Raw genomic sequence first — 25,537 nt, 5'->3', positions numbered from 1 at the left:
CAACTGAAATCCTGTTTAAAATAACTGTAAAAAAGGCTCTACCAGATGAGGTTCAGAAAGCCCTAGATGGAGTCGTGGGACTATCGAAAATGAATTGGGCTTTATACTCTGAGCATATTTGTCACCATTTTGAAATCTACAAGAAAGAAAAACAAAAAGAAGAAGATGCAGCAAAATCCCTGACGAAAAAATTGGTGCAGATGCAGTTGGGAGAGCTAACCAAAGTCAAGAAAGAAAAAACAAAGACCCAGGCACCAATGATGACCCCTGTTCCTTCTGAGCCGGCAAGCACAGGCCCTACGGCAAACACTGCTGCCACCATACAGGCACCTGTGGTAACAGCCACACAGAGCCCCCAAGGAGCAGCAGGAAGCACTCCTACAGGAGAAGTCTCAGCACCAGTGGAGCATCACTATCACTACCATAGCACTGGCACACCTGGAAATGGACCCACCTACAGTCATGGGTGGAGAGGAGAGTCACGGAACTTTCCAGGTCAAAGAGGAGGGTGGCGAAGAGGATCTCGCCAACCTTCATTTGGAAGCAGATTCCAGAACTCAGCTCCCAGGAACAGTCAAGCGGGACCGCCTATGGGATCAACACCCCCAATAGGGGATCAACCCTCTAATGAGTGTTGGAGCTGTGGACAACCTGGATATCGAATGAGAAATTGTCCGGCCCGACCTTGGGTTGGACCCTCTGCCTATTGGCAATAGGGAGGCCTAGAGAAGACAGAGGGGGAAACGGTGGCATTGGCTATTTCGATGATACCTAAGGAAGAGCCAACCGTCACCGTTAATATACAAAACAGAGATTTCCCTTTCATGGTGGATACAGGGGCAACATACTCTTGCATAGGGAAAATGGGCGCTCATCTCCCCCTCTCTGGGTCTGTAATTAAGACCATCGGCTTCTCTGGGAAAACTCAAATAATACCTTTTACACGCCCACTTCCTGTAACGATTGCAGGAAAAACAATTGAAGCACCCCTGTTATACTCACAAAATACACCTGTGAATTTGCTGGGAAGAGACATTTTATGTAAGCTACAAACCCAGATAGTGTGTACCCATCAAGGACTGCAAATACACTTTCCTGACGAAGCACTCGCCAACATTATGGTGCTTATGGACATGGAAAACAAGGTCCGACCTGTGCAACCCATGGTATACTGGCTGAAGTTACAACCAGAAAATTCAAATCTTCAACTGGAATGGGAAAAATGGAAGCTCTGGGCAGAACAACACTATGAAGCAGTATATACACCTAGTTTACCTTTACATGTCACCCTGATGTTCGATGCCAAACAAGAACAAACTGACTATGCATGCTGCTGGGATGTATTGATGAATCAACGGCTGTTTCACATAACCACCACAGAAATTTATTTAGGCCCCCAAGGGGCCGCAGCTTCTGTCAAGCTAACTTCAGCTGAACAACAATGGTATCAAGTGCCGAATGCCACGCCTCATGTGACCCTTTTAGTCTCAGAAAAGTACGAATCCCATGACCTAGGTCCAATGGTAAAGACAGCCTCAGAAGTTGAAGAATGGCAAAACATGGAAAGTCCACAAGTACATCTGTCAAAAGACCAGCAGTTTATACGAATTAATTTAAAAGTAAATGATGAGGCTATAGCTCAAAAAGTGGAGCTCAATCCTAGACCAGAGGGACAGATGGTGTTATCGGCCCAACAAGAGAAATTGTTAGAGCAAATACCACCAGTGGTGTGGTCCAAAAGCAAAACAGATGTAGGACTAGTAAAAACAGCCTTACCAGTAAAAATAAAAGTAAAACCGGGAGCAAAACTGCCTCACCAAAGGCAGTATCCATTAAAACCTCAGGCTATTGAAGGCATAAAACCAGTAATTAAGGGACTAATGGCAGCTGGAGTTTTAATAAAAACTACAAGCCCATGCAATACTCCTATCTACCCTATCCCTAAAAACAATACCAAAGAGTATCGGCTGGTACATGATCTGCGTCCTATCAATGCAATAATAGAAATGGATGCACCTATAGTACCTGATCCGCATACTATACTATCAAGCATCCCTGCTGGAGCAAAATGGTACACAGTAATTGATCTGTGTTCAGCCTATTTCAGTGTGCCTGTGCACCCAGACTCACAACATTTGTTTGCATTCACATTTCTGGGACAACAGCTAACGTATACACGGCTACCTCAGGGACTGAACCTGTCCCCAGCCATCTTTAACAAAGTCCTGGCTGAAGATTTACAACACCTTGACATACCCAGTACATTGGTGCAATATATGGATGATCTCCTTATTGCATCAGAGACTCAAGAACAGTGTGAAAAAGATTCATTAATTGTATTGCATGCATTGGCAGAGGGAGGTCATAAAGTAAGTAAGGACAAATTGCAGTTCTGCAAACAACAAGTAGAATACTTGGGAAGACAGTTGTGTGGGACCACGCGATGTATAGCCCCAAGCCAAGTGGAGGCTATAATCAAGGCTCCCAAACCCCAAACAGTGGGACAGATGCTTTCATTCCTTGGGATGGCAGGGTACAGTCGGCCGTGGATTTGTGATTATGCTATAAAAACTGCACCTTTGCGTGCCATGATTAGAGCAGTGGGGCAAACAAGCAAGGCAGCTCTCCTCGTCTGGACAGATCAGGCAACGGGAGCTTTTGAGGCCCTAAAAACAGACATGCAATCTGCTCCCGCGTTAGGTAACCCAGATTATGGGAAACCTTTCCATTTGTATGTTACTGAAAAAGCTGGTTATGCTTGTGCTGTACTAATGCAGGAAACAAATGAAGGAAAACAACCATTGGCCTATTATAGTACAAAGCTTGACAACATTGAAACAGGATTGCCACCATGCTATCAGGGTCTAGCAGCAGCTGCCTTTGCATTTCAAAAAGCATCATCCATAATCATGGGACATGCAGTAACGTTGTACACGTCGCATCAGTTACATGCCCTGCTAACCAGTCAACGTTTTGTCTTAACACAAGCTAGACGCACTGGATATGAAGTTGTGTTGTCCGCTCCAGAAATAACAATACAACGTTGTCACACGGTGAATCCCGCCACCAAATTGACCACACCGTTAGATGGTACTCCACATAACTGTGTGGCAGAGACAGAGAAATTTTTGAGAGCCAGAGAACATTTGTATAATCACGCCATAGATGCAGATCTAACCCTGTTCGTGGACGGCTCATGCTTTCGGGATGCCGCGGGATTGCATGCGGGTATGGGGATTGTTAAACTAAACACGGATGGCGAGACCTTTGAATTACTGGAGTCCCAAGGAATTGATCAGCCTTGTTCAGCCCAACTGGCAGAAATCAAAGCCTTAACTATGACTTGCCAGATAGCTAAAGATCAACGTGTTAATATCTACACAGACTCAGCCTACGCTTATGGCGTATGTCATGTACATGCAAACATTTGGAAACAAAGGGGATTCCTGAGAGCAGATGGCACCCCTGTCACTCATGGAAAAGCGACTTCCCAACTGTTACAAGCTCTCCAATTACCGTCTGAGATAGCCATCATTAAATGTGCAGGTCATCAAAAGAATAATAACATCATAGCTCAAGGTAACAACCTAGCAGATGACGCAGCTCGCAAAGGAGCACAAGGGGAAAATATGTTTCCCCTGCTAACCATCCAAGATTGTGCCCCACTGGTTTCACTTGACGCACTGATAGTGGCTCAAAGTAGGGCCAGTGGAGAAGAAAAACGAATGTGGGTTAAACGAGGCGCTATTGAGACACGCAGTCAGGGGCCAGCGGACAAGCTGTGGCGCAGTAGTCATGGACATTTTGTGTTACCCACCAATTTATTACGACATGCAATCATTTGGGCCCACGGACCCGATCATTGTTCGCGAGTCCAAATTATGAACAAACTAAAAGCTGTCTGGTGGTCACCATATATGGCAGCTACAGTGGACCGTTTGTTGAATGAGTGTGAGGTATGTGCACAGTACAATGTCCGGAAATCATTCACAGCCCCTTTAGCCCACATTCCGGTCCCTGATGGGCCATTCAGACATCTTATGATGGATTTCATAGACATGGGAGCTGAAAATCGAGTTAAACGAATGAGATATGTTTTGGTAGTGATATGCAGATTCAGCCGATGGATTGAGGCAGTAGCCTCTGCAAATCAAGACCATAAAACGGTAGCCAAATTCTTGTGCCGAGATGTCTTTCCAAGATTTGGCGTTCCAGATACTATCTCATCTGACAACGGTAGGGCTTTTGTAGCCAAGGTTACACAAGAAACATTCAAACAATTGGGTATCAAACAGAAATTTGGGTGTGTTTATCACCCTCAATCAAATGGGGCGGTGGAACGGGCTAATGGCATTTTAAAGAACAAACTAGCAAAAATCATAGCAGACAGCAATGGCAAACTAACCTGGCTGGATGCGTTGCCGCTTGCTTTATTGTCAATGCGCTCACAAACTAACCGACTAACCCATTTGACACCATTTGAAGCTCTTACAGGTCGGCCGATGCCTATTCCATACCTGAGAGGACCCTACGAAGGACCATCGCTGGAGCAGCTACAAGACGAATGGCATAATTATCTGAGACAGTTAACCCAAATACACAAAACTATCTTTTTGCAGGTCAAAGGTGCTACAGAAGACAGAGAAGCAGAGATTCCACTCGAAAATCAGAGCATCCAGCCTGGTGATCTGGTTTACGTCAAAGTGTTCAAAAAGAAGTGGGACAGGCCCCCGCCGAGAAGGTCCTTTTAAAGTTATTCTTGCCTCACGTACAGCAGTCAAAGTAGACGGTAAGGACACTTGGTTTCATTTAAACCACTGCTGTAGGGTTGGTGGCCCAGGCCCCTGCGGCCTCGGCAAGCTCGTCTTGGCAGAGCCGCCGGGCCAAGGGGGGAAGCAAGAGAAGCCAGAGACCCTACAGCAGCACCGAGGGATGGCCACGCCTCCCTGCAGCCAGAAGAAGCACCGAGGGAAGGCCACGCCTCCCTGCAGCCAGGCGAACACCGGCCAAGGCGCTCACAGAGACTGATTGAACAAAGACGATGCACAGCTTCAGAGATTAGTGGATCCCTGCCAGATAGAGCAGTGACAGACTCAGATGCAGACTCAGAAACAACTGGAGACGCAGGCCAACAGACAGACAGAAATACAGACCGACAGATAGACAGGCCACAGGAGACATCAGACTCGGACAGCAACTTAGTAGATTCACCGACAGAAGAACCACAGGAAGTACAACCCAGACAAAGCACAGATACACCACACATCCCTAGTGACAGCTCATCTAGTGACGGCTCACTCAGTAGCACATCTAGTAGCACATCTCAACAGTCATCAGAGCAATGATTAAGGAATTATTCAAGGGATTGACAATACTACTGGTGGTCAGTATGGGAGAAAATAGACATCCAAAACATACAACAGACTGTGCCGTGGCCATGGCCGTAATAGCAGCTAAACAAGGCATTCTAAACACAGGAAAAACATATAATTTGGTATACATTAAATCAAAAGCCTACAAGAACATAGGAATACAGGGAAAACTGGGGGATTACATATTAGGCGAAGCCATTAGCATCAAATGTGAAGAGGAGGGAACACTCAACATAGAGGTAATTTGTGATAAAGGAGGATGCAGGGAAACCAAGCAAGACATAACTGTTACAGTACATGAAGCCACAAAATGGGTAAAAATCAAACCAAGGAAAAAGAGGACAATTAGAAGCCTAGAAACAAGCAGTCACTTAGGGAGATGGGATCCCAGTACAGACCTAGCCCGCACACAAGGGTTGAAGACCAATTTATTTTACCAATGGTTGAAATTTTCGGCTAGGCAGATCAGTGAAAAGCCTTGCATAGCCTGTCACCGGAAAGGTGTGATACCTCAGGCTAAACCCCTACCTGATGTCAACAACTGTTATAGGAGCCCCCAATATAACTCAGACCAAGCAGAGTGCTATACACAATGTGTTATGAAAATGGCAGTAGGTGATGAAAAATATGCTGCCGACAGTAAACTTTGTCCAGTGCCCCTAAGTACAGAAGGAACCGTTCCACCTATGATTAAAATAGAGAAAGGGATGATACACCCATTCTGTATAGCTAAAGGCTTAGTAGCACAATACATAAGCGATTGGCAGGTAGGGACGACCCAGTCAAAACACCACATACAGTGTATGCAAAAGCAGCAAGAATACAAACCGGCCAAAACAGCATGGAACATTACCGTCTGTCACACCCTGCCAGCAGCAGGCATACAGTGTGAACAAATAGTACCGGCCACAGGGGGGTCTGTAATTGGACTGAATCTCACCCATGCTTCATGGGTATCTACTCCAAATTTAGCTAAGGGAACGGTACCCTTAGCTGACATCTTTTGGATATGCGGACAAAGAAGGAAACTCCTGTCATCGCTGTCCCCTAATTGGAAAGGCCTTTGTGCTCCTGTGATGCTCACAGGAGCTATAACAGTAATTGAAATGCCAAATTCAATACAACCCATGCCACAGAAACTTCGTAAGAAAAGAGGAATAATGACACTTAAAACAGACTACAACGTCACAGTAAGAAACGGGATACCAGAAGGGATACCCCGACAGTTAGAAGCCATAGACAGTAGCAGAGTTAAAGCAGATGAAGACGCGGATAAATGGGGATGGGCATTGGCTCTGTTCGGGGTTACTCCAAAAATCCGTTCTAGGTTCCAGGAGGTGCAGTGGATTAATTACTTGTGGTATAATCAGCAAAGATACCTGAACTGGACATTGGCAGCAGTAGGAGCCTTAACCGAACAGCTGCACGCCACCTCGCTAATGACAATGCAAAATAGATTAGCTATCGAGATGATGATGGCTGATGAACAAGGAGTTTGTATTATGATCAAAGCCACCGAATGTTGCACAGCTATTCCCATGCGTACAGGGGAAGACGGAAATTTGACAGAGCTCTTAATCACACTTGAAGAGATGCAACAGGAACTGTTAAGTAACTCCATAGGAGGGAGAAATGAAACTGACGATTCTGGATACATTGTAGGGAATGGAATGAATATTGGCCCACTATTTTCACTGTTTGGGACTCTACGGAGAGGGTGGATATCATGGAAAGACTGGTTATACCAGATAGGTGTAGTCTTGGCACTAACAGGGGTGGCGGTCTTGCTGGTAATATGTTGTGGTATTCCCTTGATAAAATTTCTGGTCAATAAATTGATTTCATCCACAGTAGGACAGCTCCCACTGTTAGCCATCCGAGCCCTGGAAGAAAGCACAAACGAAACAGACAGAAAACCAGAATATATGGAAATGGATGAAATACCAATTATCCTCCCCGACAGCCCCCAGCTCCCTAATATTGTGGCGTATACCCCAGATAGGGAGGACTGGGATGGACCGTGCTTGGTGATATTGTAGACGAGGAAGAAGACATGCACGCACATTTACATTCCCACACATGCACCCACAAAAATGAGGGATAGGATAGACAATATCTGAAAGAATGACATGGAGCTGTAATAATGAACGTATATGTATATTACTAGGACACAGGAGTATGGCTGAGAGACCAGACTCCCCTGATCAGGGATCTATGCCTGATCTGCCTCTATCAAGTCTGATTGGACTCTCAGAACTGTTTGGAGAAGAGGATATACAGGAGGGATGGTCGAGCCATGATTGGTCGCCACAGCCGCCATCCATCCAGCAGCTAAACCAGTTGGCAACAGAAGGATCTTCATCGTTCCAGCACCTGGTGATGACGGCTTCACAGAATCTGCCTGCAGCAAGAGTCGGCCCAAGGACTCCACCATCACCTGAAGGACCCTTTGGACTCAGGAACACACCCCTTCCGCAGATGCCATGGAGACAGTCACATGTGCCAGTGGCAACGATACCCTCCAGGGGAGGCAGCCAAGGTCGGCCATATGCAGCAACTGCCCGAGTGCATCCTAGACCCAATTCACTGCTAGGACCTGTCCCCAGCTTTCCACCCCCAAGGCAGGAGAGATATTCCGATCAGCCCAGTACCTCTGGAGGAGGATCAGCAGGGGTGGACCTTAGTCGAACTCACCCACCAGGACAGAGGGGAGCTTTGTACAGGCTGCTAAATGCCCAGAGTGTCCCAACCACTTGCCTGTGCAACATCAACAATACTTCCCCCACACACGAAATGCCTTCCCCCTTGTACTTCCTGTCCCCTGGACTGCACAACCTTAATCTGGTCATGGTCACCCCACTGGACATGGCAATCTTGGTTCGAGAGCTTCGTCTTCCACAAGAGTCTGTTCCAAAAACCTTGGAGCAGCTCCTGCCCCTCACAAATCACATTCCCCATGGGCTATTTGAGGAAATCATGCCACAACTGAGTCAGACAGCTGCATACCTGCTAAGGATACACCGTGACAATGCCAACATCTCTTGTGCTCAAGAGGGCCTCCATACTCAACTGTGTGGTCTTCAGTCTAGTATGGACATGCTAGCCAGCATGATGGAGCATATGGAAAGGGAACAGCTAGGGCTGGCCACCACCACCCTGAATGTGGGCAAGAATTCTCTGGGGGCCCTGTACAACCTGGCCAAGCAGCACAAGGAGCTGGAAAGATCCATCAGAGAACTGCACGACTGTCTGAAAGCCAGAATTCCTGATCCTTCCCCCACTACCCCTGAAAGGCCAACCTCCCCATATTCCCCAACTTCTCCCAAAACTTCAGACGCTGAGTAAATGCTGAGGAGCGCGGAATGACGTAATGGCACTGAAAACGGACTATGATCTTGGTTCTTGAGTTTGAATTGCGGACTGGTTCCAGAAATCCGAGTGTAAATAAAAACAAAGAAGGATATATGTTAGTAACGAAGGTCGGGTAAATGTCTGTCCTTACCATCATCTGCGTAACACAGATAAAGCTAAATGCATACACATAGATATGACATTGCAAAGTTATAAAAAGGGGACCCTTACACGGCGTGTTTGTAGATTTAGTAGTAAAGATGCACCATAGGGACCCCTTTTTCTTAAATTATAGCATGCCTCAAGAGACATGCATCGCCTAAATTTGGCGTCTGGCCAAAAAGGGCATTAGAAAACAAGCTGAAAAAGAAGAAAAACAAAGTGGAGAATGTTGAGAAATGGCCTATAATGAAAACCATTATATGATTGACTAAGGCAAATGACTTAAGGACGGACATGAAGGGAAACCATTTATGGTGTTTATCATTTAACTAGACATAGCTGCGCTAACCTTAGAATAGTTTCTTGATTGGTTGACTAAATAGTGGTAACGTAGGGGTTATTTGATGCATTTAAATAATAAATGTGTGACGCTTTAACAAAATAATATGTAGAACCAAGTATAATGAGTTGAAGCCTCTGGTTGAGTGAGACAATAGATGACAGAAGATGATTGGTTGCACTGATGTCAATGTAAAGCCTTTACTTTGCCATGATTAAGAGGTTGCTGTAACTTGTTTTATGTGGCCATTTTAAGTGCCTTGAATTACACCAAAACTCAATGTTTGAATGTCACCTTGCGTTGATATAATCCAGCTAATTGATCACCTTGTGCCTTAGTATGTAGGTTCACCTACACTTCAATATATTTACCGTGTGAAGTATCACTTATATTCATATCCGCACCAGAGTTATCAGTAATTCGAGTGATGTGTTTTTCTTTTTTATTGCAATGCACAAATGAGGATGTCTTGTCAGTAAACAACCCAAGAGTATAGTTGATGTAATGGGACTCTTTCGAGTCCCAGAGGAGGGACTGTAGAAGAATTTTTAGGTCCTTATTTGAACTATAATGAACTATCAAGTGTCCTGATCCGAACTGTATGTCCTCTGGCTGAACTAGCAGGTGTTCAACCCAAAAAAAGGGCTCTATTAGTCATTCAGTCTGTCAGGGGCTTTCCAAGGCCTTTTAGGTGCTTTCCCGCAGGCCACGTGCGAGGGGCCTCGGGCCAGCTGCACCTGTGGCTGAGGCCATGTGCGGGGGGCCTCAGGCCAGCTGCACCTGTGGCTGAAGGTCTTTTAAAAAAATCAGTTGTAAATCCTTCACGTTTTAATGGGAGTGTTTGTCACATTGAAAAAATGGCCTAACACCTGCTTAGGGTTCACTAGAGGACGCTTCCAATAGAAAACCATGTCTTGGGAATTAAATAAATAAAAAAGTCGAAGGAGGAGCGATGCCCGCGGGTCTCCAATAAATAGATGAGCGCGGTTGTCATATAGTCAGTCTCTCTAGAGGACTCAGTTTGTCTAAGCTCTGTGTCGAAGGCTTAAATAAACTTAAAAACTCTGTGCATTTTATCTTGCTTAAGGCTGAATTATTCTAAAGTGTTGTGTCCTTTTCTAGCATATCACATGCAATTAGTTTGTGTTATCTAAAAGACGACATCCCGAGAAGACTAAAGACGAACCACGACAGTGGACACGGTTCAAAAAATTAAGCTGGTTTTCAGTGAAAATTTTAACGGCTGATGAGAGATTTTGAGGTGATTCTGTTGCTTTAAGGACTTTTCACAGTGCGAGACGTCGCGCAGCGCTCTCAGCCGCCGTCGTCAGACTGTTTCAAGCTTAAAACCTCCACATTTCAGGCTCTATTTTATCCGGATATTCCACTGTTAAAGGAGATTTTTTTACTGAAAGACGTGCGGACGGATCCGCGCGTCGGGACGCAGCCGACGCAGTGCGGCGGCACAGGAAAAACACCTCCGTGTTGATAACCATTTGTAAAATCCAGGCGGCTTTTGATGGCTTTCAGTGGAGTGAGTATATGAGAAATTGTTTAACAGGCAGGACATGTTCCAACTTGTCCTTAAGGCTTTCAACAGAGGTGTTTTTCCTGTGGCGGAGCGTCGCGGCGGCTGCGTCCCGACGCGCGGACCCGTCCGCACGTCTTTCATTAAAAAAATCTCCTTTAACAGTGGACTATCCGGATAAAATGCTGAAACCGACTTCTTCTGAAACTTCTCTGTTCTCTCACGACGTCCTGGATCAATAGAGCCTGAAATGTGGAGGTTTTCAGCTTGAACAGGCTGACGACGGCGCCTGAGAGCGCTGAGCGACGTCTCGCACTGTGGGAAGTCCTTAAAGTGACAGAATCACCTCAAAATCTCTCATCAGCCGTTAAAATTTTCACTGAAAACCAGCTTAATTTTTCGAACCGTGTCCACTTCAATGTGTCTCAGAGGTTTAGAAAAAATTTTGATCAAACAAAGCACCAGTCTCTCAGCAACTTCTCAGACAAAGGAATTCCGACGAGGGGCTGGATGACTCCTCCCACAAGGAGTGCTCACAGGCGAATGACGTCACCGACAGGCGTGGAAAAACTCATGCATGCGCACGAGGGTGCAAGCATGTCTGACGTAAAAACATATGAATGAAATCCATATAGTTTTTGAAAAAAATAAAAAGGACCGTTACTTTATTGACAGCCCTCGTATAACAAAAGATTAAAAAGTCAAGGCTTATCTCTGCTGGTGTGGTGGTGCCAAATTGATGACTTTCTTGCTAAATCTGGCGACTTTCCAAACTCTCTTGATGACTTATTTTCTCAAACGCGACAAGAAACAAATCTAGCTACTTTTCCTGGTGTCACTGGAGACTTTTCTGGTGTTTGGTGACTCAAACGTGAAAGACATATTGATCTAGTTTCTGTTCTCACAGAGCAGCAGCGGGTCCCCCAACTCTGCTCCAGCTGCAAAGCACTGAGCGGAGGGATATCTACAATCCTCTGCTTTTAAAGTGCAAATGAAACACTCATGCACGATGTCGCCGTGGCTGTTCCTACACTGAATGGCAAACCTCACTCAGCCTACTTAGCCCTGGCCTTGAGAAGTTATTTTATTTTGAGAGTTAACAATCCAAGAATCAAGTTTATTTGTAGTTCTAAATATTATTAAGGTGTTTTTACTCACTTTTTTGTCTCTCCCACAACTTTTTGTTTCCAAAACTTTATACCAACAAATAAATTAACAGCAAATGAACAAAAGACAAGGCCAAATAAATAAGTAAATAAGTATTATTATTATTATAAATAGAAAGCGACAGAAAAAAATAAATTGTACAATAACAAATTGTACAATAAAAAGAGTAAAGTGTTCTTTAATGTGAATTCTCTCAAAAAAAATTTCACATAGAGTGTGACAGTTTGACATTTGAGAGAGTCTAAAGCTTAATACTGCTTATATATTGTTCAAATTCAGCCAGAAGTCTGTAAATTCCTTTTCAATACTCTGCATTTATGAATATGGAATTTAACAATATTAAAAGGTTGATAATGTATTCAAGGGTCTCTCCCACGTTTTTTTTCCTATAGCATCTATTACGACATCATACTATGCAAATTAGATGATGATGTCATTTAGTGACTTCTAGTGACTTTTAGGACAGCCAATAGCTAATTTCTTACTGAGGAGTTGCTGGTATCAGTTGGGTCCACTCACCTACAAAGAAGGTCAGGACATATGGCACGGGCATTAGAGCCCAAACGGCGCCTAGTGTTGGGTTGTATGTTGCCTCAGCTATTCCCAGGATGAAGCCTCCACCCACCCATGTAGCTGCAGAGGTACAAATAGAGAGAGAAACATGCACATAAATTGTTTCTGCGGGTCACTTACATGGTATTTGGCGTACTTACTGGACAGTCATTGTTTTTGGCGTACATACACACAGCTGAAATAATTCTTAAGTGCATATATTTCAAACCCAAATGCTTCCTTACCTGTTAGAGTGAAGACGCCAACGAGCAGGTTGATCTTGCGTCCGGCCAGCAGTGTTATCTCCATGCCACCCCCTGTGCAATTTTTCTCTTCCTTCTTGGAACGCATTGAAGCCCAGATCCCTGTTCCCAAGATGACCAGGTAGAACACTGCCATAACCACTAGACCTGGCACGTTAAGAGCCATTCTGAACCTCTAATGTTTCAGGCTCCTGTTGGGATGAAAAAGAGTTTACGAAGTCATGACTAGTGCTGGAGTTGCAGAAGCCTTCGTGTTTTTTTTTTTACACAGGTTTCATCTCGAGATTACACCATCATAAAATGTCATGCTTGAGCTATTTTTCCTCCAGAAAACGTATGGTTTGCACAAATATGTTGCAATTTTGTTAAGAAATAGCGACTATAACATTTCAAATGCTACTTTGAAGGAACTGGTTCTGCACAACTGGTTTTAATTAGTTCAATAGCAACATCAACCAGCCCAAATTAAACGTAAGTACAACCCCTGGCAAAAATTATGGAATCACCGGCCTCAGAGGATGTTCATTCAGTTGTTTAATTTTGTAGAAAAAAAGCAGATCACAGACATGACACAAAACTAAAGTCATTTCAAATGGCAACTTTCTGGCTTTAAGAAACAAATTAGTAAATTTTCATCCTCAAAACTAACACCTGCATCATATCAGATCTGCTTGTTAGTCTGCCTATAAAAAGGAGTGATCACACCTTGGAGAGCTGTTGCACCAAGTGGACTGACATGAATCATGGCTCCAACACGAGAGATGTCAATTGAAACAAAGGAGAGGATTATCAAACTCTTAAAAGAGAGTAAATCATTACGCAATGTTGCAAAAGATGTTGGTTGTTCACAGTCAGCTGTGTCTAAACTCTGGACCAAATACAAACAACATGGGAAGGTTGTTAAAGGCAAACATACTGGTAGACCAAGGAAGACATCAAAGCATCAAGACAGAAAACTTAAAGCAATATGTCTCAAAAATCGAAAAATGTACAACAAAACAAATGAGGAACGAATGGGAGGAAACTGGAGTCAATGTCTGTGACCGAACTCTAAGAAACTGCCTAAAGGAAATGGGATTTACATACAGAAAAGCTAAACGAAAGGCATCATTAACACCTAAACAGAAAAAACAAGGTTACAATGGGCTAAGGAAAAGCAATTGTGGACTGTGGATGACTGGATGAAAGTCATATTCAGTGATGAATCTCGAATCTGCATTGGGCAAGGTGATGATGCTGGAACTTTTGTTTGGTGCCTTTCCAATGAGATTTATAAAGATGACTGCCTGAAGAGAACATGTAAATTTCCACAGTCATTGATGATATGGGGCTGCATGTCAGGTAAAGGCACTGGGGAGATGGCTGTCATTACATCATCAATAAATGCACAAGTTTATGTTGATATTTTGGACAATTGAAAGGATGTTTGGGGATGATGAAATCATTTTTCAAGATGATAATGCATCTTGCCATAGAGCAAAAACTGTGAAAACATTCCTTGCAAAAAGACACATAGGGTCAATGTCAATGAGCAGATCTGATTTGATGCAGGTGTTAATTTGGGGGATGAAAATTTACAGGGTGATTCCATAATTTTTTCCTCAGAATTGAGTGATTCCATAGTTTTTTCCTCTGCTTGGTCTAAAAAAGTAACCGTTACTGACTGCCACAATCTTTTTTTCTTGATTTCTTATAGTATTTCTTAAAGCCAGAAAGTTGCCATTTGAAATGACTTTAGTTTTGTGTCATGTCTGTGATCTGCTTTTTTTCTACAAAATTAAACAACTGAATGAACATCCTCAGAGGCCGGTGATTCCATAATTTTTGCCAGGGGTTGTAGTGTAAATGCCAGCCCAGTCTCATGTTTTTTTTTCATGCTCCCGTCACAAAATGAGACAAATTTTCGTGATGGGTTTTTTTTAAACTCACTATTACTAACCCTACTCCCACCCCAACCCTAACCATAACCAACCCAACCCCCTGCTTCACGTTTTATTTCGTGCAGCCATCACAGAATGAATTAGTGAGGAAAATGAGGTGCTTTTCATCAGAATATCACAAATCAATAAATTAATGTACACTCAACAAAAATATAAAAGCAACACTTGTGGTTTTGCTCCCATTTTGTATGAGACGAACTCAAAGATCTAAAACTTTTTCCACATACACAATATCACCATTTCCCTCAAATATTGTTCACAAACCAGTCTAAATCTGTGATACTGAGCACTTCTCCTTTGCTGAGATAATCCATCCCACCTCACAGGTGTGCCATATCAAGATGCTGATTAGACACCATGATTAGTGCACAGGTGTGCCTTAGACTGTCCACAATAAAAGGCCACTCTGAAAGGTGCAGTTTTGTCACACAGCACAATGCCACAGATGTCGTAAGATTTGAGGGAGCGTGCAATTGGCATGCTGACAGCAGGAATGTCAACCAGAGCTGTTGCTCGTGTATTGAATGTTCATTTCTCTACCATAAGCCATCTACAAAGGCGTTTCAGAGAATTTGGCAGTACATCCAACCAGCCTCACAACTGCAGACCACGTGTAACCACACCACCCCAGGACCTCCACATCTAGCATGTTCACCTCCAAGATCGTCTGAGACCAGCCACTCGGACAGCTGCTGGAACAATCGGTTTGCATAACCAAAGAATTTCTGCACAAACTGTCAGAAACCGTCTCAGGGAAGCTCATCTGCATGCTCGTCGTCCTCATCGGGGTCTCGACCTGACTCCAGTTCGTCGTCGTAACCGACTTGAGTGGGCAAATGCTCACATTCACTGGCGTTTGGCACGTTGGAGAGGTGTTCTCTTCACAGATGAATCCCGGTTCACACTGTTCAGGGCAGATGGCAGACAACGTGTGTGGCGTCGTGTGGGTGAGCGGTTTTCTGATGTCAATGTTGTGGATCGAGTAGAACATATTCCTGAACTGTCATTGCTGTTACTCTGTCAGTGATGTTACCACGTGCAACTTAACAGCACTGACAAAAAAAAATTACAAAATACACTTTCATTCATGAACCACAAGCTTACTGTGCTGATACTTTCGCCCTAGTTGCATTTCTCATCATGAAAGGCTCATTAAATGTCTGCTAACGAGTCTTTCATTGGATTCAGGTGTGTTGGAGCTGGGAAACAACTAAGAGTGTCAGGAATGTGGCTCTCGAGGACCAAACTTGGCCACCCCTGACTTACAGTGAGGAAAATAAGTATTTGAACACCCTGCGGTTTTGCAAGTTCTCCCACTTAGAAATCATGGAGGGGTCTGAAATTTTCATCTTAGGTGCATGTCCACTGTGAGAGACATAATCTAAAAAAAAAAATAAATAAATAAAAAATCTGGAAATCACATTGTATGATTTTTTTTATAATTTATTTGTATGTTACGGCTGCAAATAAGTATTTGAACACCTACCAACCAGCAAGAATTCTGGCTCTCACAGACCTGTTCATTTTTCTTTAAGAAACCCTCTTATTCTGCACTCTTTACCTGTATTAGTTGCACCAGTTTGAACTTGTTACCTGTATAAAAGACACCTGTTCACACACTCAATCAATCACACTCCAACCTGTCCACCATAGCCAAGACCAAAGAGCTGTCTAAGGACACCAGGGACAAAACTGTAGCACTGCACAAGGCTGGGATGGACTACAGGACAACAGGCAAGCAGCTTGGTAGAAGACAACAACTGTTATAATTATTTATTAGAAAGTGGAAGAAACACAAGATGACTGTCAATCTCCCTCGGTCTGGGATTCCATGCAAGATCTCACTTTATGGGGTAAGGATGATTCTGAGAAAGCTCAGAACTACACAGGAGGACCTGGTCAATGACCTGAAGAGAGCTGGGACCACAGTCACAAAGATTACATTAGTAACACATGATGCTGTCACGGTTTAAAATCCTGCAGGGCAGCAAGGTCCCCCTGCTCAAGCCAGCACATGTCCAGGCCCGTTTGAAGTTCTCCAGTGACCATCTGGATGATCCAGAGGAGGCATGGGAGAAGGTCATGTGGTCAGATGAGACCAGAATAGAGCTTTTTGGAATCAACTCCATTTACCATGTTTAGAGGGTGAGAACAACCCCAAGAAAACCATCCCAACCGTGAAGCATGGGGGTGGAAACATCATACTCTGTGGGTGCTCTTCTGCAAAGGGGACAGTACGACTGCACCGTATTGAAGGGAGGATGGATGGGGTCATGTATTGCGAGATTTTGGCAAACAACCTCCTTCCCTCAGTAAGAGCATTGAAGATGGGTCATGGCTGGGTCTTCCAGCATGACAATGATCCCAAACACACAACCAGGGCAACTAAGGAAGGGCTCCGTAAGAAGCATTTCAAGGTCCTGGAGTGGCCTGGCCAGTCTCCAGACCTGAACGCAATAGAAAATCTTTGGCGGGAGCTGAAACTCCAAACCTGAAAGATCTAGAGAAGAGCTGTACGGAGGAGTGGACCAAAATCCCTGCTGCAGTGTGTGAAAACCTGGTGAAAAACTACAGGAAGCATTTGACCTCTGTAATTGCAAACAAAGGCTACTGTACCAAATATTAACATTGATTTTCACAGGTGTTGAAGTACTTATGGACTCTGGTGTCCTAGATTAGGGTATGTACGCTCACTAACTAGACAACAGACTGTTACTGTCACTGCTTGTTCATGTGTGGTTGTTTGTCCTGGTATCTTATATTGTTGGGGTTCCATCTCCTTGGTGTCCCATTTTTAATCACTTCACAGTTATTACTGTTGCCACTTGTCTTTCGTTCTTGTCTGTCTTCATGTTTTGGTGGTCGGCCCTTCCTGATAGATGTTGTCTGTTGGCTTTGAGTAGGATGTTGTGTAGGCTGATCGGGAAGTGCGGATGGAGGGTCACACACGCACACCACGTTCACACATGCATTACATACTATCTGTCTTGCAAGAACAAACTGCATATATGTGTATTTCTGTATATAAATGGTTCTTCCAGTCTAGCATTTACCATTACTATATATGAAGATGGGGAGAAAAAAGAAAAAAAAAAATACAGTAAACACCTTGATCAGACTATGACCTCCTATTACCAGCACTTTTCTACACACAAGGCACTGGGGATGTAAAGCACCTGTGGGTCATTCATCAGACTCTGCTTTGTAATGTTCTTTCAACAACTAATGTAAACACCATAATCTAAGTATGGTCCTATTCAGAATATGTCAGTATTGGATTATTATGGTCCATGTGAACATAGTCACTAACAACTGTTATGACAGCCAACACACATACCGAAAACCACCTTAAGGAGATCTTATGCCTGCCTTTAGATCATTACCTTTAAGATTCTTTAGAGAAGGAGGAGCCTGATTAAGATTTAGTGTAATGAGTAAAAAAAGGTCTGTTTTTATTTGTGAAACATTATACACTTGTATCAACCATCTCAACTGCATTTGTAGGTCCCAACTACTTAAGAGTCTGCAGTTTCCTCATGTTCTTTGGCATCTATCATTCACTGCAAAACAAGCACATGTAAAAGAACAGCAGGCTGGTATTGTCCGAGAATCTGATGTACCCTGATGGGACTCATTTCGCAAAACTCGTCCTGTAGACACTTGTCCTGTTTCACCAAGATCACTCTCATTTTATGCATATTTCATGCACAGTAAACCCTGCCTCTTGTCACAGCTAAACAAAACCTGATATTTTCCACAGCCGTCAGTCAAATCCTCTGCTATGCTACAATCAAATTCCTTGAATTTATCTCAGGATTGCATTGTCATCATATGTCATGCTTGGGCTCACTGTACAACACAGGATGCAAACTTTCTACAAATATTCATACATTGCCCTTATTTTAATTTCTGAGAAATAGCAATGATAAAACATTGTGATTGCTACCTCCAGGGTTTTGGACCTGTCCCCTAGCTGCTCCTGTTGTACGTGGGTGACAATAAGAAGTCATTTTAATCATGCTTATCCGCCTCACTGTCCCACAGCGAGGTGACCTTTGTGTAGCTGTCATTCTCTGCGCGCCAATCGTGCTGAAACCGCACAACGATGGAGAGATGAGTGGTGGCAGTCGCTCAGCCAGAGTTACGTAAAGGATGTAACTAAGACAAGCAGCTGCTGGTTCAGTGACCTTTCACCCCACGACAAATGAAACTGACAGCAGTGATACAATGCCAGCAATATTTAAGGTGCAACTATAGACCTCGTGTCTGGGGCCCACTGCATTCTATTACAACCCCTGGCAAAAATTATGGAATCACCAGCCTCGGAGGATGTTCATTCAGTTGTTTAATTTTGTAGAAAAAAAGCAGATCACAGACATGACACAAAACTAAAGTCATTTCAAATGGCAACTTTCTGGCTTTAAGAAACACTATAAGAAATCAAGAAAAAAAGATTGTGGCAGTCAGTAACGGTTACTTTTTTAGACCAAGCAGAGGAAAAAAATATGGAATCACTCAATTCTGAGGAAAAAATTATGGAATCACCCTGTAAATTTCCATCCCCCAAATTAACACCTGCATCAAATCAGATCTGCTCATTGACATTAACCCTATGCCATGACATTGACCCTATGTGTCTTTTTGCAAGGAATGTTTTTGCAGTTTTTGCTCTATGGCAAGATGCATTATCATCTTGAAAAATGATTTCATCATCCCCAAACATCCTTTCAATTGTCCAAAATATCAACATAAACTTGTGCATTTATTGATGATGTAATGACAGCCATCTCCCCAGTGCCTTTACCTGACATGCAGCCCCATATCATCAATGACTGTGGAAATTTACATGTTCTCTTCAGGCAGTCATCTTTATAAATCTCAGTGGAAAGGCACCAAACAAAAGTTCCAGCATCATCACCTTGCCCAATGCAGATTCGAGATTCATCACTGAATATGACTTTCATCCAGTCATCCACAGTCCACAATTGCTTTTCCTTAGCCCATTGTAACCTTGTTTTTTTTTCTGTTTAGGTGTTAATGATGCCTTTCGTTTAGCTTTTCTGTATGTAAATCCCATTTCCTTTAGGCGGTTTCTTACAGTTCAGTCACAGACGTTGACTCCAGTTTCCTCCCATTCGTTCCTCATTTGTTTTGTTGTACATTTTTTGATTTTTGAGACATATTGCTTTAAGTTTTCTGTCTTGAAGCTTTGATGTCTTCCTTGGTCTACCAGTATGTTTGCCTTTAACAACCTTCCCATGTTGTTTGTATTTGGTCCAGAGTTTAGACACAGCTGACTGTGAACAACCAACATCTTTTGCAACATTGCGTGATGATTTACTCTCTTTTAAGAGTTTGATAATCCTCTCCTTTGTTTCAATTGACATCTCTCGTGTTGGAGCCATGATTCATGTTAGTCCACTTGGTGCAACAGCTCTCCAAGGTGTGTTTACTCCTTTTTAGATGCAGACTAACAAGCAGATCTGATATGATGCAGGTGTTAGTTTTGGGGATGAAAATTTACAGGGTGATTCCATAATTGTTTCCTCAGAATTGAGTGATTCCATATTTTTTTCCTCTGCTTGGTCTAAAAAAGTAACCGTTACTGACTGCCACAATCTTTTTTTCTTGATTTCTTATAGTGTTTCTTAAAGCCAGAAAGTTGCCATTTGAAATGACTTTAGTTTTGTGTCATGTCTGTGATCTGCTTTTTTTTCTACAAAATTAAACAACTGAATGAACATCCTCCGAGGCTGGTGATTCCATAATTTTTGCCAGGGGTTGTAGAAAGAAACTCAAGAGAAATGAAATAAAAGACGGCAGACAGATCTGCCTAAATATCTGCAAAAAGATCTTTTATGGATCAAAAGCATCACAAACCATGAGTGCTTTTTTTTTCTTTTCAAAACTTTCCACAGGTGCCGAGTTTAGCTTGGCAGAAGTGCAACTACAGTAACTTCCTCCTCCCTCCCTCGTGCTCAGTACTTTTCCACTCACACTAACTGTTTTGGCCAACTGTTCATTTGGATCCTCTCCCACTCCTCCTCCTCCCTCCCCATATCACTTTGTAATGTGGAATTTGTTTACCAATTACCATCTGTCTTTCAAAGTGGGAGCACTGAACTCACTAAGTCGCGTGTTCCAGATCAGCGATGCACTTTGCATGCTCCTGCACTTACTCTTCCAAACATGCGCTTTAAAACAGAAAGGTGAAATGTGACCTACCTCACCCTCAGACAAAACCATAACGTTACTCCAGAACATAGAGCGAAAACGAAACAAGATCACCTTCCTTATGCGCCGATCTGCCTCGTCTAAATATGAACTTCTACAAATTGTTTGGGCTCGTGCTACATTTCAGGTGCTGTTTCTCAGAAATAAACCCGGCCTTGATTTAGAACAACCCTGAGAAGTCACACAAACAGCAGAACAAGCTAACCAACAACCAGGACTGCAGTCAACTTAAACAGTGAATTCATTCCTGCAGGTCTTTGGGTTTACAGTTTCCTCAACTTAAAAGAACACACGGTCACTTTTTGGGAGCTTTAATGTCTCCATCAAAAATAACCTTCACACACACACACACACACACACACACACACACACACACACACACACACACACACACACACACACACACACACACACACACACACACACACACACACACACACACACAAAATAAATAAATAAATAAAAAAATTGCCAGCACTATGTATGCACTTACAAACATCTATATTATAATAACCAAGTGTGTATGGCTTCAATCACTGAGAAACTGGGGAGAGCTGACATAGAATAGAATAGAACCTTTATTGTCATTGTACATATACATACATAAAACAAAATTCATCCTCTGCATTTAACCCATCCAAATTACAGTTAGACACAATCCAACCACTAGGAGCAGTGGGCAGCCACAGTTTGGCACCCGGGGACCAGCACCAGATGTATCGACTCTGCCTTGGTCAGGGGCAGAGAAAGGAGAAGACCCTAAATTACCATGTTTTTGACATTTACCATTTGATATGCTTATGTATTTTGGGTCAAGGATGAATGCTGCAAAAACACAAAGTTGATAGGACTAATATTTTTTAAGAGGAATTAGCGATATTAGCTAACAACACTGAACAATAGACATTGTGCTGCAATACACCATGGGAGTTTGGGGTTTTGGGGTTTTAAATGCTGTTATTATGGTTCATGTTAGTTTTACAGTGTTATTGGTGGTGTTAATTTATTGTGTTTTTGTAGTTCAGTTGGTTTAGTTAGTTTATTTAAATGTCATGTTGCCATTAGAATGAGTGAGAAGGGTAGTGCATTTGATGTCTTCCGCCATCATCTTTGTTTATGGGTGTGTAAAAATAAAAGCACCTGCTTACGGCAGAATACAGAAAAGACAAAAAGCTCTGTGTGCCTGCATGCATGTGTATAACTTCAATCATGGACAAACTGGGGAGTTAAAACACTTATTTCCATTGTGGTCCATTTAAAAATCAAACAACAAAACAGAATTAATATTAAAATAAAATAATAATAATAATAATAATAATAATAATAATAATAATAATAATAGTGTGTATATGATAACAAGAACCTAAACAGTTTATAAATACATTTAGACAGTAAATTAACATTTAAAAAATATTTAATTAACAGGAAATAAAAGAGCTGAGTTCTTTTTCTAAAAACTGTTGAGGTCTAAGGTTCTAAAAACATTCTGGACTCACACACCATTCTAACTTATTACGGATACTTTGCCTAATTTATTACCACCCTTGAAAAATGTCAAGTTACCTATTTTATAAACACTACCCAATCTAGAGCCTGTGGATCTCCATGGGGAATGTGCTAGTGTATGTATAATTCTGTTTATTACAGTGCCATAACATGTTTTATGACCCAGAACAGCACCACAAGACAAAAATAAACTCTCAGTGGCTTAAATGCATCTCAATGATTTGCTTATTTACACAGAGGGATGTTCAGCAAATGCAGAACTGTCAACAGGCACATGAGATAACATTAGACACACCAGAACCCAAAGTCGTGTTAGAGATAAATCAGAGATAATGTCAGATTACTGCCATTATTTATTTTTATTTCTTCATGTATTTATTTATTTTTTGCTGCTGTTTGTTTGATGGTCAGCAAGTTATCTCAAAAGGACATGCATCCTTTGGTGATTGATGTTTGAGTGTCAGCTTTCAACTTTGACTTACATTCCTTGAACCTGATCTAGTCTTCTTTGGTCCTAATTAAGGTGTAGATTGTGCTATTGAATCTTGAAACCAATTTGTTTGATTCCAGCTACAGCAAAGTCAGCAAGGGACAGATCCTGATGAGTTTGTTCCTTTTCATTTCCTCATGACACTTTTATGAGGAGGTGTCAGGATGTGAAGGATGATCAGTGCAACACCATTTGTAATCAGAGTACCAAGAAATCTTTAAGGATATTGAAATAACCATCCACACAAACATCCACACACACAAGTTTGCATCCACACTGACAGGCATATAAAATCCTTTTGAGGAATTATTTTTTAAAAATAATGACATTGTCTAGTAGCAACATGAACAGTTCTTATAAATTATGCATGGGAACCAACAATTGGAACTTTAAATATTGACAAAGCTGTAAGACTGTACATTAGAGTGCAAATGGTGTGTGTTTATTTCATTAAATGTCTCAATTTATTTAAAAAAAAATAAAGAAAAGGATGCTACGTCTCTATGTCATAAATAAGTGAAATGTTGACCACTTTTCATATTTAAAAATAAACGATTTCTTTCAGATGGTGAAATTAACATGTTTTATGCAGTTTCATGAATTGTTTATTTCAGTTGTTCGCAATTATTTTTTATTACTGGGGTTTCCCTTAAAAATTATGGTTATAGCATGATAATTGGCTACTTTCTTTCAGGAAATAGGAAGAAAAATATCACATTTGATTTTTGTTGGAATACCTATGACTACGAGGGCTGTCCATAAAGTATAGGTCCTTTTTATTTTTTCAAAAACTATATAGATTTCATTCATATGTTTTTACGTCAGACATGCATGAACCCTCGTGCGCATGCGTGAGTTTTTCCACGCCTGTCGGTGACGTCATTCGCCTGTGAGCACTCCTTGTGGGAGGAGTCGTCCAGCCCCTCGTCGGAATTCCTTTGTCTGAGAAGTTGCTGAGAGACTGGCGCTTTGTTTGATCAAAATTTTTTCTAAACCTGTGAGACACATCGAAGTGGACATGGTTCAAAAAATTAAGCTGGTTTTCAGTGAAAATTTTAACGGCTGATGAGAGATTTTGAGGTGATACTGTCGCTTTAAGGACTTCCCACGCAGTGGGACGTCGCGCAGCGCTCTCAGGCGGCGTCATCAGCCTGTTTCAAGCTGAAAACCTTCACATTTCAGGTTCTATTGATCCAGGACGTCGTGAGAGAACAGAGAAGTTTCAGAAGAAGTCGGTTTCAGCATTTTATCCGGATATTCCACTGTTAAAGGAGATTTTTTTAATGAAAGACATGCGGACGGGTCCGCGCGTCGGGACGCAGCCGGCGCGGTGCGGCAGCACAGGAAAAACACCTCCGTGTTGATAACCATTTGTAAAATCCAGGCGGCTTTTGATGGCTTTCAGTGGAGTGAGTATATGAGAAATTGTTTAACAGCTGGGCATGTTCCAACTTGTCCATAAGGCTACCAACAGAGGTGTTTTTCCTGTGGCGGAGCGTCGCGGCGGCTGCGAGCCGACGCGCGGACCCGTCCGCACGTCTTTCATTAAAAAAATCTCCTTTAACAGTGGAATATCCGGATAAAATGCTGAAACCGACTTCTTCTGAAACTTCTCTGTTCTCTCACGACGTCCTGGATCAATAGAGCCTGAAATGTGGAGGTTTTCAGCTTGAAACAGGCTGATGACGCCGCCTGAGAGCGCTGCACGACATCTTGCACCGTGGGAAGTCCTTAAAGCGACAGTATCACCTCAAAATCTCTCATCAGCCGTTAAAATTTTCACTGAAAACCAGCTTAATTTTTCGAACCATGTCCACTTCGATGTGTCTCACAGGTTTAGAAAAAATTTTGATCAAACAAAGCGCCAGTCTCTCAGCAACTTCTCAGACAAAGGAATTCTGACGAGGGGCTGGACGACTCCTCCCACAAGGAGTGCTCACAGGCGAATGACGTCACCGACAGGCGTGGAAAAACTCACGCATGCGCACGAGGGTTCAAGCATGTCTGACGTAAAAACATATGAATGAAATCCATATAGTTTTTGAAAAAAATAAAAAGGACCTATACTTTATGGACAGACCTCGTATATGGGCATTTTTTATTTATTTAGATTCATAGATAAAGGAAAAAGCTGCAATTTTTAAAATTCTGGCGATATATGGCAATATATCCCAGCTACGTATTTTTTAAGTAAAGTGATGATTAATATATCAAACTGAAATGAGTAATAACAAGAGCCAATTTGGCTTTGTGGCATGAGCTGTCTATTTAGAGAACAGGCATGCAACTCTTAGTGAGTCCCAAAATGAGCAGGACCAATGGCCAACATGCACGAACATACAAGGAACCACTGATGCTTGTAGCCTTTGTGAGGAAAAAAAAAAACATCATTCAGGTGACATAAATGAACAATAATAATAATAATAATAATAATAATAATAATAATAATAATAATAAAAAATCAACACCTACCTACAGTTAACAGTATTTGTGAATTCTTACTGATGTGAACCTGATGATAGAGTCAGTCCAGCAGAACAATTTGAACAACACATATCCACAGAGGTACAAGCAGTAAAAAAATAATAAAGTAGCAATCTTCACCGTTTTGATGGGTACAAAAACAAAAAAC

General features: G+C 42.3%; 1 protein-coding gene across 2 annotated transcripts in view; it reads right to left on the bottom strand.

Moving 5' to 3' along the window:
• The window catches only part of LOC117526882 (high affinity choline transporter 1-like), a 54,445-nt gene extending 28,908 nt beyond the window's left edge, over positions 1 to 25,537 (bottom strand). The window contains exons 1-3 of one of the 2 annotated variants that reach the window (XM_034188956.1): positions 25,378 to 25,537; positions 12,718 to 12,926; positions 12,440 to 12,553 (exon numbers count right to left, since the gene is read on the bottom strand). In XM_034188956.1, coding sequence (XP_034044847.1) covers positions 12,440 to 12,553; positions 12,718 to 12,901 — 298 coding nt within the window. In that variant the 5' untranslated portion in view covers positions 12,902 to 12,926; positions 25,378 to 25,537. The remainder of the gene's footprint in view (positions 1 to 12,439; positions 12,554 to 12,717; positions 12,927 to 25,377) is intronic. The other variant, XM_034188955.1, reaches the window with a different exon arrangement.

The sequence above is a fragment of the Thalassophryne amazonica genome, chromosome 15, assembly GCF_902500255.1.
Source record: "Thalassophryne amazonica chromosome 15, fThaAma1.1, whole genome shotgun sequence".
Taxonomy (NCBI): Eukaryota; Metazoa; Chordata; class Actinopteri; order Batrachoidiformes; family Batrachoididae; genus Thalassophryne; species Thalassophryne amazonica.
This window is presented reverse-complemented; position numbering and strand designations above follow the sequence as displayed.